Consider the following 13,494-nt stretch of genomic DNA (forward strand, 5'->3'; position numbering starts at 1 on the left):
GTACCACTGTGTGTGTGTGTGTCACTGTGTGTGTGTGTCTGTGTGTAGTCTTCCAAGGACTACATGCGTGTGTGTGTCACTGTGTGTGTGTGTGTCTGTGTGTGTGTCACTGTGTGTCTCACTGTGTGTGTATCACTGTGTGTGTGTACCACTGTGTGTGTGTGTGTCTGTGTGTGCGTGTGTCACTGTGTGTGTACCACTGTGTGTGTGTGTCACTGTGTGTGTGTGAATGTGTGTAGTCTTCCAAGGACTACATGCGTGTGTGTGTCACTGTGTGTGTGTCACTGTGTGTGTGTCACTGTGTGTGTGTCACTGTGTGTGTGTCACTGTGTGTGTCACTGTGTGTCACTGTGTGTGTGTCACTGTGTGTGTGTGTGTCACTGTGTGTGTGTGTGTAACTGTGTGCGTAACTGTGTGTGTCACTGTGTGTGTCACTGTGCGTGTCACTGTGTGTGTCACTGTGTGTGTGTGTCACTGTGTGTGTGTGTCACTGTGTGTGTGTACTGTTTACTGTGTGTGTGTGTACTGTGTACTGTGTGTACTGTGTGTGTGTACTGTGTGTGTGTCTGTGTGTGTGTACTGTGTGTGTGTCACTGTGTGTCTGTGTGTGTGTACTGTGTGTGTGTACTGTGTGTGTGTATCATTGTGTATCACTGTGTGTGTGTGTGTCACTGTGTGTGTGTGTATCACTGTATCACTGTGTGTGTGTCACTGTGTGTGTGTACTATCTGTGTGTACTGTGTGTGTGTACTGTGTGTGTGTACCGTGTGTGTGTCTGTGTGTACTGTGTGTGTGTACTGTGTGTGTATCACTGTGTGTGTACTGTGTGTGTGTCACTGTGTGTGTACTGTGTACTGTGTGTGTGTACTGTGTGTGTGTACTGTGTGTGTCTGTGTGTCACTGTGTGTGTCACTGTGTGCACTGTGTGTGTGTCACTGTGTGTGTCACTGTGTGTGTGTCACTGTGTCACTGTGTACTGTGTGTGTGTGTCACTGTGTGTGTCACTGTGTGTGTGTCACTGTGTGTCACTGTGTACTGTGTGTCTGTGTGTGTGTGTCACTGTGTGTGTGTGTCACTGTGTGTGTGTGTCACTGTGTGTGTCACTGTGTGTCACTGTGTACTGTGTGTCTGTGTGTGTGTGTCACTGTGTGTGTGTCACTGTGTGTGTGTGTGTCACTGTGTGTGTGTGTCACTGTGTGTGTGTGTGTCACTGTGTGTGTGTCACTGTGTGTGTGTCACTGTGTGTGTGTCACTGTGTGTGTGTCACTGTGTGTGTGTCACTGTGTGTGTGTGTCACTGTGTGTGTGTCACTGTGTGTGTGTGCTGAGTCTTACCCCTCCATGCCAGTTGTGAGGGGGTCCAATGCTACGACTGTATTCACGCATATAGTCCTTGTAAGACTACACACAGTGACACACACACACACACAGTGACACACACAGTGACACACACACACAGTGACACACACACACAGTGACACACACACAGTGACACACACACACACACACACAGTGACACACACACACACAGTGACACACACACACAGTGACACACACACAGTGACACACACACAGTGACACACACACACACACACAGTGTCACACACAGTGACACACACACAGTGACACACACAGTGACACACACACACAGTGACACAGTGACACACACACACACAGTGACACACACACACAGTGACACACACACACAGTGACACACTCACAGTGACACACACACACAGTGACACACACACACACAGTGACACAGTGGCACACACACTCACACAGTGACACACACACACACAGTTACACAGTGACACACACACTCACACAGTGACACACACACACACAGTGACACAGTGACACACACACTCACACAGTGACACACACACACACACAGTGACACACACACAGTGACACTCACACAGTGACACACACACACAGTACACACAGTGACACACACAGTACACACAGTGACACACACAGTGACACACAGACACACACACACACAGTGACACACACACACAGTGACACACACACAGTGACACACACACACAGTGACACACACACAGTGACACACACACACACAGTGACACACACACAGTGACACAGTGACACACACAGTTACACAGTGACACACACACTCACACAGTGACACACACACAGTGACACTCACACAGTGACACACACACAGTGACACTCACACAGTGACACAGTGACACAGTGACACACACACAGTGACACACACACAGTGACACACACACACACAGTGACACAGTGGCACACACAGTTACACAGTGACACACACACTCACACAGTGACACAGTGACACACACACTCACACAGTTACACACACAGTGACACACACACAGTGACACACACACACAGTGACACACACACACACAGTGACACACACAGTGACACACACACAGTGACACACACACAGTGAAACACACAGTGACACACACACAGTGACACACACACACAGTGACACACACACACAGTGACACACACACAGTGACACACACACACACAGTGACACACACACAGTGACACACACACACAGTGACACACACACACAGTGACACACACACAGTGACACACACACACACAGTGACACACACACACAGTGACACACACACACACACAGTGACACACACACAGAGTGACACTCACACAGTGACACTCACACAGTGACACACACACAGTGACACAGTGACACACACACACAGTGACACACACACAGTGACACACACACAGAGTGACACTCACACAGAGTGACACTCACACAGTGACACACATACAGTGACACAGTGACACACACACACAGTGACACACACACACACACAGTGACACACACACAGAGTGACACTCACACAGTGACACTCACACAGTGACACACACACAGTGACACAGTGACACACACACACAGTGACACACACACACAGTGACACACACACAGAGTGACACTCACACAGAGTGACACTCACACAGTGACACTCACACAGTGACACACACACAGTGACACAGTGACACACACACACAGTGACACACACACACACACAGTGACACACACACAGTGACACTCACACAGTGACACTCACACAGTGACACACACAGTGACACAGTGACACACACACACAGTGACACACACACAGTGACACACACACAGTGACACTCACACAGTGACACACACACAGTGACACAATGACACACACACAGTGACACACACACACAGTGACACACACACAGTGACACTCACACAGTGACACACACACAGTGACACAGTGACACACACACACAGTGACACACACACACACACACAGTGACACACACACAGTGACACTCACACAGTGACACTCACACAGTGACACACACACAGTGACACACACACAGTGACACAGTGACACACACACAGTGACACACACACAGTGACACACACACAGTGACACAGTGACACACACACAGTGACACACACACACAGTGACACTCACACAGTGACACACACACAGTGACACAGTGACACACACACAGTGACACACACACAGTGACACACACACAGTGACACACACACACAGTGACACACAGTGAGACACACACAGTGACACACACAGTGACACACACACACACAGTGACACACACACAGTGACACACACACAGTGACACTCACACACAGTGACACACACACAGTGACACACACACAGTGACACAGTGAGACACACACAAAGATCCCCCGTATAGCCTGAACAGACTGTAGGGGCAAGTGCTGTTAGCGAGCACCTATGAAGGCCGGAATGGCACACGAGGAGATGGGTGGCCAGCACCACGCCCGACCGCCTTTGTCTCCCCAGTGGCGATGTTTACTACACACCACACCAGGTACTCATTTGAGGCTGAGTCGACAGGTTCATAGCGCAGCGTAGCGCTAACCACTACACTACCGCTCCCCACACACACACACACACAGTGACACACACATCCACACACACACACTCAGTACTCACCCCACTCAGTAATATCTCCCTTCGAACGCCTCCAAAGCGCCTGACAGGAGACACGAGAGACAATTTTACTGGTGGTACCCCCTGGGTCAGATGGCCACGCTCAACCCCCTAGGTAAGATGGCTACCCTCAACCCCCTAGGTAAGATGGCCAACCTGAACCCTCCTAGGTAAGATGGCCAGCCTCAACCCCCCTAGGTAAGATGGCCACCCTCAACTCCCTAGGTATGATGACCAACCTTACCATCCCTAGGTAAGATAGCCAACCTCACCACTCCTAGGTAAGATGGCCAACCTCAACCCCCTAGGTAAGATGGCCAACCTCAACCCCCTAGGTAAGATGGCCACCCTCAACCCCCTAGGTAAGATGGCCACCCTCAACCCCCAAGGTAAGATGGCCACCCTCAACCCCCTAGGTAAGATGGCCACCCTCACCACCCCTAGTTAAGATGGCCAACCTCAACCCCCTAGGTAAGATGGCCACCCTCAACCCCCTAGGTAAGATGGCCACCTTCAACCCGCTAGGTAAGATAGCCACCCTCAACCCCCTAGGTAAGATGGCCACCCTCAACCCCCTAGGCAAGATGGCCACCGGCAACCCCCTAGGGTAAGATGGCCACCCTCAACCCCCAGGTAAGATGGCCACCTTCAACCCCCTAGGTAAGATGGCCACCCTCAACCCCCTAGGTAAGATGGCCACCCTCAACCCCCTAGGTAAGATGGCCAGCCTTAACCCCCTAGGTAAGATGGCCAACCTTAACCCCCTAGGTAAGATGGGCACCCTCAACCCCCTAGGTAAGATGGCCAGCCTCAACCCCCTAGGTAAGATGGGCACCCTCAACCCCGTAGGTAAGATGGCCACCCTCAACCCCCTAGGTAAGATGGCCAACCTCACCACCCCCTAGGTAAGATGGCCACCCTCAACCCCGTAGGTAAGATGGCCACCCTCAACCCCCTAGGTAAGATGGCCACCCTCAACCCCCTAGGTAAGATGGCCAACCTCACCACCCCTAGGTAAGATGGCCAGCCTCAACCCCCTAGGTAAGATGGGCACCCTCAACCCCCTAGGTAAGATGACCACCCTCAACCCCCTAGGTAAGATGGCCACCCTCAACCCCCTAGATAATGGCCACCCTCAACCCCCTAGGTAAGATGGCCACCCTCAACCCCCTAGGTAAGATGGCCACCCTCAACACCCTAGGTAAGATGGCCACCCTCAACCCCCTAGGTAAGATGACCACCCTCAACCCCCTAGGTAAGATGGCCAACCTCACCACCCCTAGGTAAGATGGCCAACCTCACAACCCCTAGGTAAGATGGCCACCCTGTTGTGATTGGGGGAATGAATTAAGAGTCTGGGTCAGAGACGGGGTTCAGGGTGCAGTGTCAGGGCCAGCCTCACCGCTCCATGTCGCTGTAGGTCATGTAGCTACCTGTGGGACACAGGGTCAGCCGGTCAGTCCACAGAGTATAGTGTATAGTAGTGTAGTGTATAGTGGGTATAGTGTAGTGTGTAGTGTAGTGTAGCGTGTAGTGGTGTAGCTACCTGTGGGACACAGGGTCAGCTGGTCAGTCCACAGAGTAGTGTGTATAGTAGTGTAGTGTATAGTGTAGTGTGTAGTGTAGTGTATAGTGTAGTGTATAGTGTAGTGTATAGTGTAGTGTATAGTAGTGTAGTGTATAGTAGTGTAGTGTATAGTAGTGTAGTGTATAGTAGTGTAGTGTGTAGTGTATAGTAGTAGTGTAGTGTATAGTATATAGTGTAGCGTGTAGTGGTGTATAGTAGTGTAGTGTATAGTAGTGTATAGTGTAGTGTATAGTGTAGTAGTGTATAGTAGTGTAGTGTATAGTAGTGTAGTGTGTAGTGTAGTGTGTAGTAGTGCAGTGTAAAGTAGTGTAGTGTTTAGTAGTGTAGTGTATAGTAGTGTAGTGTGTAGTAGTGCAGTGTATAGTAGTGTAGTGTATAGTAGTGTAGTGTGTAGTGTATAGTAGTAGTGTAGTGTATAGTATATAGTGTAGCGTGTAGTGGTGTATAGTAGTGTAGTGTATAGTAGTGTATAGTGTAGTGTATAGTGTAGTAGTGTATAGTAGTGTAGTGTATAGTAGTGTAGTGTGTAGTGTAGTGTGTAGTAGTGCAGTGTATAGTAGTGTAGTGTTTAGTAGTGTAGTGTATAGTAGTGTAGTGTGTAGTAGTGCAGTGTATAGTAGTGTAGTGTATAGTAGTGTAGTGTGTAGTGTATAGTAGTAGTGTAGTGTATAGTATATAGTGTAGCGTGTAGTGGTGTATAGTAGTGTAGTGTACAGTAGTGTAGTGTGTAGTGTAGTATATAGTAGTATAGTGTATAGTGGTGTAGTGTATAGTGGTGTAGTGTATAGTAGTGTAGTGTATAGTAGTGTAGTGTATAGTAGTGTAGTGTATAGTAGTGTAGTGTATAGTAGTGTAGTGTATAGTAGTGTAGTGTATAGTAGTGTAGTGTATAGTATTGTATAGTGTATAGTAGTGTAGTGTATAGTAGTGTAGTGTATAGTAGTGTAGTGTATAGTAGTGTAGTGTATAGTAGTGTAGTGTATAGTAGTGTAGTGTATAGTAGTATAGTGTATAGTAGTGTAGTGTATAGTGGCGTAGTGTATAGTAGTGTAGTGTATAGTAGTGTAGTGTATAGTAGTGTATAGTAGTAGTGTAGTGTATAGTGGTGTAGTGTATAGTAGTGTAGTGTATAGTAGTGTAGTGTATAGTAGTGTAGTGTATAGTAGTATAGTGTATAGTAGTGTAGTGTATAGTAGTGTAGTGTATAGTAGTGAAGTGTATAGTAGTCTAGTGTATAGTGTAGTGTATAGTAGTGTAGTGTATAGTAGTCTAGTGTATAGTGTAGTGTATAGTAGTATAGTGTATAGTAGTGTAGTGTATAGTAGTATAGTGTGTAGTAGTGTAGTGTATAGTAGTGTAGTGTGTAGTAGTGTGTAGTAGTGTAGCGTGTAGTAGTGGTGTATAGTAGTGTAGTGTATAGTGTAGTGTATAGTATGTAGTGTAGTGTATAGTAGTGTATAGTAGTAGTGTGGTGTATAGTAGTGTATAGTAGTGTGTAGTAGTGTAGCGTGTAGTAGTGGTGTATAGTAGTGTAGTGTATAGTGTGTAGTATGTAGTGTAGTGTATAGTGTAGTGTATAATAGTGTAGTGTATAGTAGTGCATAGTAGTGGTGTAGTGTATAGTAGTGTAGTGTATAGTGTAGTGTATAGTGTAGTGTAGTATGTATAGTAGTATGTAGTATACAGTATGTAGTATATAGTATATAGTGCAGTGTGTAGTATGTAGTGTAGTATATAGTGTAGTGTATAGTGTAGTGTGTAGTAGTGTAGTGTGTAGTGTATAGTAGTGTATTGTATAGTAGTGTAGTGTATAGTAGTGTAGTGTATAGTGCAGTGTGTAGTAGTGTAGTGTATAGTGTAGTGTATAGTGTAGTGTATAGTAGTGTAGTGTATAGTATTGTAGTGTATAGTAGTAGTATAGTGTATAGTAGTATAGTAGTGTAGTATATAGTGTAGTGTATAGTAGTGTAGTGTATAGTAGTGTAGTGTATAGTAGTGTATAGTAGTGTATGGTAGTGTAGTGTATAGTAGTGTATGGTAGTGTAGTGTATAGTAGTGTAGTGTATAGTGTAGTGTAGTGTATAGTGTAGTGTATAGTGTATAGTAGTGTAGTGTATAGTGTAGTGTATAGTGTAGTGTGTAGTGTATAGTGTAGTGTATAGTGTGTAGTGTATAGTATATAGTATGTAGTGTATAGTGTAGTGTATATAGTATGTAGTGTATAGTGTAGTATATAGTGTAGTGTATAGTGTAGTGTATAGTGTAGTGTATAGTATAGTGTGTAGTGTATAATGTAGTGTATAATGTAGTGTATAACGTAGTGTATAGTGTATAGTATGTAGTATATGTAGTGTATAGTGTAGTGTATATAGTATGTAGTGTATAGTGTAGTATATAGTGTATAGTATATAGTGTGTAGTGTATAGTGTAGTGTATAGTGTAGTGTATAGTGTAGTGTATAGTGTAGTAGTGTATAATATAGTGTAGTGTATAACGTAGTGTACAGTGTATAGTACACCACCGTGTCTGGCTGCATATTCTTGGCGTTGTCGCTTGCGGCTTGGGAGGTCATCAGCCTCGTCCTCGTAGACACGGCGCCTGTGTGGGGGCAGACACAAACCACGTGACACACACCACGTCACACACTACACACACGTCACACACCACGTGACACACCAACCACGTGACACACCAACCACGTGACACACAAACCATGTGACACACACACCACGTGACACACCAACCACGTGACACACCACGTCACACACTACACACGTGACACAAACCACGTGACACACACCACGTCACACACTACACACGTGACACAAACCACGTGACACACACCACGTCACACACTACACACGTGACACAAACCACGTGACACACACCACGTCACACACTACACACACGTCACACACCACGTGACACACAAACCACGTGACACACACACCACGTCACACACTACACACGTGACACAAACCACGTGACACACACCATGTCACACACTACACACATGTCACACACCAAGTGACACACACCACGTCACACACTACACACACGTCACACACCACACACGTGACACAGACCACGTTACACACCACGTGACACACCACGTGACACGCGTCACACCACACACACGTCACACCACACACACGTCACACCACACACACGTCACACCACACACACGTCACACCACACACACGTCACACTACACACACGTCACACTACACACACGTCACACACCACGTGACACACCACACACACGTCACACCACACACACACGTCACACCACACACACACGTGACACACCACACACACGTCACACCACACACGTCACAACACACACCACACACACACCACACACGTCACAACACACACACCACGTGACACACGTTACACCACACACACGTCACACCACACACACGTCACACTACACACACGTCACACTACACACACGTCACACTACACACACGTCACCCTACACACACGTCACACACTACACACGTCACACACTACACACCACGTCACACACTACACACCACGTCACACTACACACACACGTCACACTACACACACACACACGTCACACTACACACACGTCACACTACACACACGTCACACACACACACACACGTCACACTACACACACGTCACACGTTACACACACGTCACACTACACACACGTCACACTACACACACCCTACACACACGTCACACCACACACACGTCACACTACACACACGTCATACACATAGTACATCATCTGATCCGTACCGTATCTGTACCGTGTCATCTCATCTGTACCATATGAACCATATCACCTCATCTGTATCATCTCATCTGTACCGTATGAACCATATAATCTGTATCATATGAACCATATCACCTCATCTGTATCATCTCATCTGTACCGTGTCATCTCATCTGTACCGTATAAACCATATCATCTCATCTGTACCGTGTGCACCATATCTGTACCGTATGCACCATATCATCTCGTCTGTATCGTATGAACCATATCATCTCATCTGTATCATCTCATCTGTACCGTGAGCACCATATCGTCTGTACAGTATGAACCATATCTGTACCATATGAACCATATCGTCTCATCTGTACCGTACCATCTGTACCATGTGCACCATATCGTCTGTACAGTATGAACCATATCGTCTGTACCGTATGCACCATATCTCATCTGTACAGTACCATCTGTAGTTTACCGTCTGTAGTGACAAGGAGGGTGACAGGGAGAGTGACAAGTTCCCAGCAAGACAAATACGCGCCAAAAGCAAACACCCCACCATCACCACCATCACCACAATCACCACCATCACCACAATCACCACCATCATCACCACCACCATCACAATCACCACCACCATCACAATCATCATCACCACCATCATCCTCACAACCATCACCACAATCACCATCATCCCCACCACCACCACCATCATTACCACCATCACCACAATCACCACCATCCCCACCACCACCATCACCACCATCACCACCACCACTATCATCACCACCATCACAATCACCACGATCACCATCACCACGATCACCATCATCACTACCATCACCATCACCACCACCATCACTACCATCACCACCACCATCACCACCATCTCCACCACCACTATCACCATAATCACCATCACCACCACCATCACCACCACCACCACTATCACCACCATCACCACCATCATCATCACCATCACCACCATCACCACCACCATCATCACGACCATCACCACCATCACCATCACAATCACCACCATCACCACGATCACCATCACCACGATCACCATCACCACCACCAACATCACTACCATCACTACCACCACCATCACCACCACCACCATCACTACCATCACTACCATCACCATCACCACCACCATCACTACCATCACCACCACCACCACCATCACAATCACCACCAACACCACGATCACCATCACCACGATCACCATCACCACGATCACCATCACCACGATCACCATCACCACCACCAACATCACTACCATCACCACCACCACCATCACTACCATCACCACCACCATCACTACCATCACCACCACCATCACCACCATCTCCACCATCACCACCACCATCATCACCATCACCACCACCACAATCACCATAATCACCATCACCACCATCATCATAAGCACCACCACCACCACCACCATCATCACAAGCACCACCATCACCACCACCACCATCATCACCATAATCACCACCACCATCATTACCACCATCCCCACCACCACCATCACCACCACCATCATCACCACCATCATTACCACCATCACCACCATCCCCACCACCACAATCACCACCATCACCACCATCACCACAATCACCACCATCACCACCATCACCACCACCACCATCATCACCACCATCATCACCATCATCACCACCATCACCACCACCACCATCACCACCATCACCACCATCACCATTACCATCACCACCACCATCACCACCACCATCACCACCACCACCACCATCACCACCACCACCACCATCATCATCACCACCATCACCATCATCACCACCACCACCACCATCACCACCACCATCACCACCATCACCACCATCATCACCACCACCACCATCACCACCACCATCATCACCACCATCACCACCACCATCATCACCACCCCTCCCTCCTTGTAAGGCAACGGAGAGTGAGTGAGGGAGTGAGTGAGGGAGGGAGTGAGTGAGTGAGGGAGTGAGTGAGGGAGTGAGTGAGTGAGGGAGTGAGTGAGTGAGGGAGTGAGGGAGTGAGTGAGGGAGTGAGTGAGTGAGGGAGTGAGGGGAGTGAGTGAGGGAGTGAGTGAGTGAGTGAGGGAGTGAGTGAGGGAGGGAGTGTGCTTTGGTATACGCGGTGGTGGTGGTGTTGCCGGTGGTGGTGGTGTTGCCGGTGGTGGTGGTGTTGCCGGTGGTGGTGGTGTTGCCGGTGGTGGTGGTGGTGCCGGTGGTGGTGGTGTTGCCGGTGGTGTTGCCGGTGGTGGTGCCGGTGGTGTTGCCGGTGGTGGTGGTGTTGCCGGTGGTGGTGGTGGTGCCGGTGGTGGTGGTGTTGCCGGTGGTGGTGTTGCCGGTGGTGGTGGTGGTGCCAGTGGTGTTGCCGGTGGTGTTGCCGGTGGTGGTGGTGCCGGTGGTGTTGCCGGTGGTGCCGGTGGTGGTGGTGTTGCCGGTGGTGGTGCCGGTGGTGGTGTTGCCGGTGGTGGTGGTGTTGCCGGTGGTGCCGGTGGTGGTGGTGATGGTGGTGGTGATGGTGGTGGTGGTGGTGGTGGCTTCACAAACCTCTTGCCGTCTCCCGCTCCATCGACTCCCCGTGTCTCACCGCTCGAGACGCGGAGAGACAGAGCCAGAGACCGACAGAGTCCCACCACCACCACCACCACACCACCACCACCACCCCAACACCTCGCGAGGGAGGTCAAACAACTCCGCAAGACCGTCTTCCCCCAAGTTGAAAACAACCGCCCTTCCCGTACACGTGTCGTCCGCCAAAATGGCTTTTCGCTTGCCGTGGGACCCCGGGGATTACTCACATCGCCCCGTCGACTCTCGTCTCTCTCGAGACACGGAGAGAGAGAGAGAGAGACAGAGAGAGCCAGAGACCAAAAGAGTCCCACCACCACCACCACCGCCACTTGCGAGGAGGTCAAAAAAGTCCGTAAGACCGTCTTCCCCCAAGTTGAAAACCGCCTTTCCGTACACGTGTCGTCCGCTAAAATGGCTTTTCGCTTGCCGTGCACGCGACTCCCACCTCGCTCCATCGACTCAGCCCACACTCCAACTCCAACCCCAACTCCAACCCCAACCCCAACTCCAACTCCAACCCCAACTCCAACCCCAACTCCAACCCCAACTCCAACTCCAACCCCAACTCCAACCCCAACCCCAACTCCAACCCCAACTCCAACTCCAACCCCAACCCCAACTCCAACCCCAACTCCAACCCCAACTCCAACTCCAACCCCAACTCCAACCCCAACTCCAACCCCAACTCCAACTCCAACCCCAACCCCAACTCCAACTCCAACCCCCCCCGTGTCTCGCTCAGGACACGGAGAGAAAGAGACAGGGGGAAAGGCGTCCTTCGCGAGGGGGGAGTGGGTGGGTGGGTGGGTTATAACAGGTCCTCCGAAAGCGGTCTTCACGAAGTGGAGACTGGTGCTTTGTACCGTCCGCTAAAACGCTTTGGGGGGGGGGGGGGGAAGGTTTCGTTCAACTCCATCGACTCACCAAAGACACGGAGAGTTCCTTGCGAGGTGGTGGGGTGGGTGGGGTGGAACGTGGTGGTAGTGGTGGTGGGTGTAGTGGTTGTAGTGGTGATGGTGGTGGTGGTAGTGGTGGTGGTTGTGGTGGTAGTGGTGGTGGTAGTGGTGGTTGTGGTGGTGCTGTTGTGGTGGTGGTAGTGGTGGTGGTAGTGGTGGTAGTGGTGGTGGTAGTGGTGGTGTGGTGGTGGTAGTGGTGGTAGTGGTGGTGGTTGTGGTGGTGGTTGTGGTAGTGGTGGTAGTGGTGTGGTGGTGGTAGTGGTGGTGGTAGTGGTGGTGGTTGTGGTGTGGTGGTGGTGGTAGTGGTGGTGGTAGTGGTGGTTGTGGTGGTTGTGGTGGTGGTTGTGGTGGTTGTGGTGGTGGTGGTTGTGGTGGTGTGGTGGTGTGGTGGTGGTGTGGTGATGGTGGTGGTGGTAGTGGTGGTGGTGGTCGTGGTAGTGGTGGTAGTGGTGGTGGTAGTGGTGGTAGTGGTAGTGGTGGTAGTGGTGGCTGTTGTGGTGGTAGCGGTGGCTGTGGTAGTGGTGGTGGTAGTGGTGGTGATAGTGGTGGCTGTGGTGGTGGCTGTGGTGGTGGTGGTTGTGGTTGTAATGGTTGTGGTGGTAGTGGTG

At 49.7% G+C, this 13,494-nt stretch overlaps 1 protein-coding gene across 2 annotated transcripts in view; it reads right to left on the reverse strand.

The window, feature by feature from the left end:
• The window catches only part of LOC116958463 (YTH N6-methyladenosine RNA binding protein C1), a 68,426-nt gene that overhangs the window by 4,613 nt on the left and 50,319 nt on the right, over positions 1 to 13,494 (reverse strand). For both annotated transcript variants that reach the window (XM_076056855.1, XM_076056854.1), the window contains exons 14-17: positions 8,107 to 8,183; positions 5,400 to 5,430; positions 4,001 to 4,040; positions 1,335 to 1,400 (exon numbers count right to left, since the gene is read on the reverse strand). In XM_076056855.1, the coding sequence (XP_075912970.1) occupies positions 1,335 to 1,400; positions 4,001 to 4,040; positions 5,400 to 5,430; positions 8,107 to 8,183 (214 nt within the window). The remainder of the gene's footprint in view (positions 1 to 1,334; positions 1,401 to 4,000; positions 4,041 to 5,399; positions 5,431 to 8,106; positions 8,184 to 13,494) is intronic.

This window comes from Petromyzon marinus, chromosome 78, assembly GCF_048934315.1.
Source record: "Petromyzon marinus isolate PM22_M1 ecotype Great Lakes invasive population chromosome 78, UKy_Petmar_22M1.pri1.0, whole genome shotgun sequence".
NCBI classification, from domain to species: domain Eukaryota; kingdom Metazoa; phylum Chordata; class Hyperoartia; order Petromyzontiformes; family Petromyzontidae; genus Petromyzon; species Petromyzon marinus.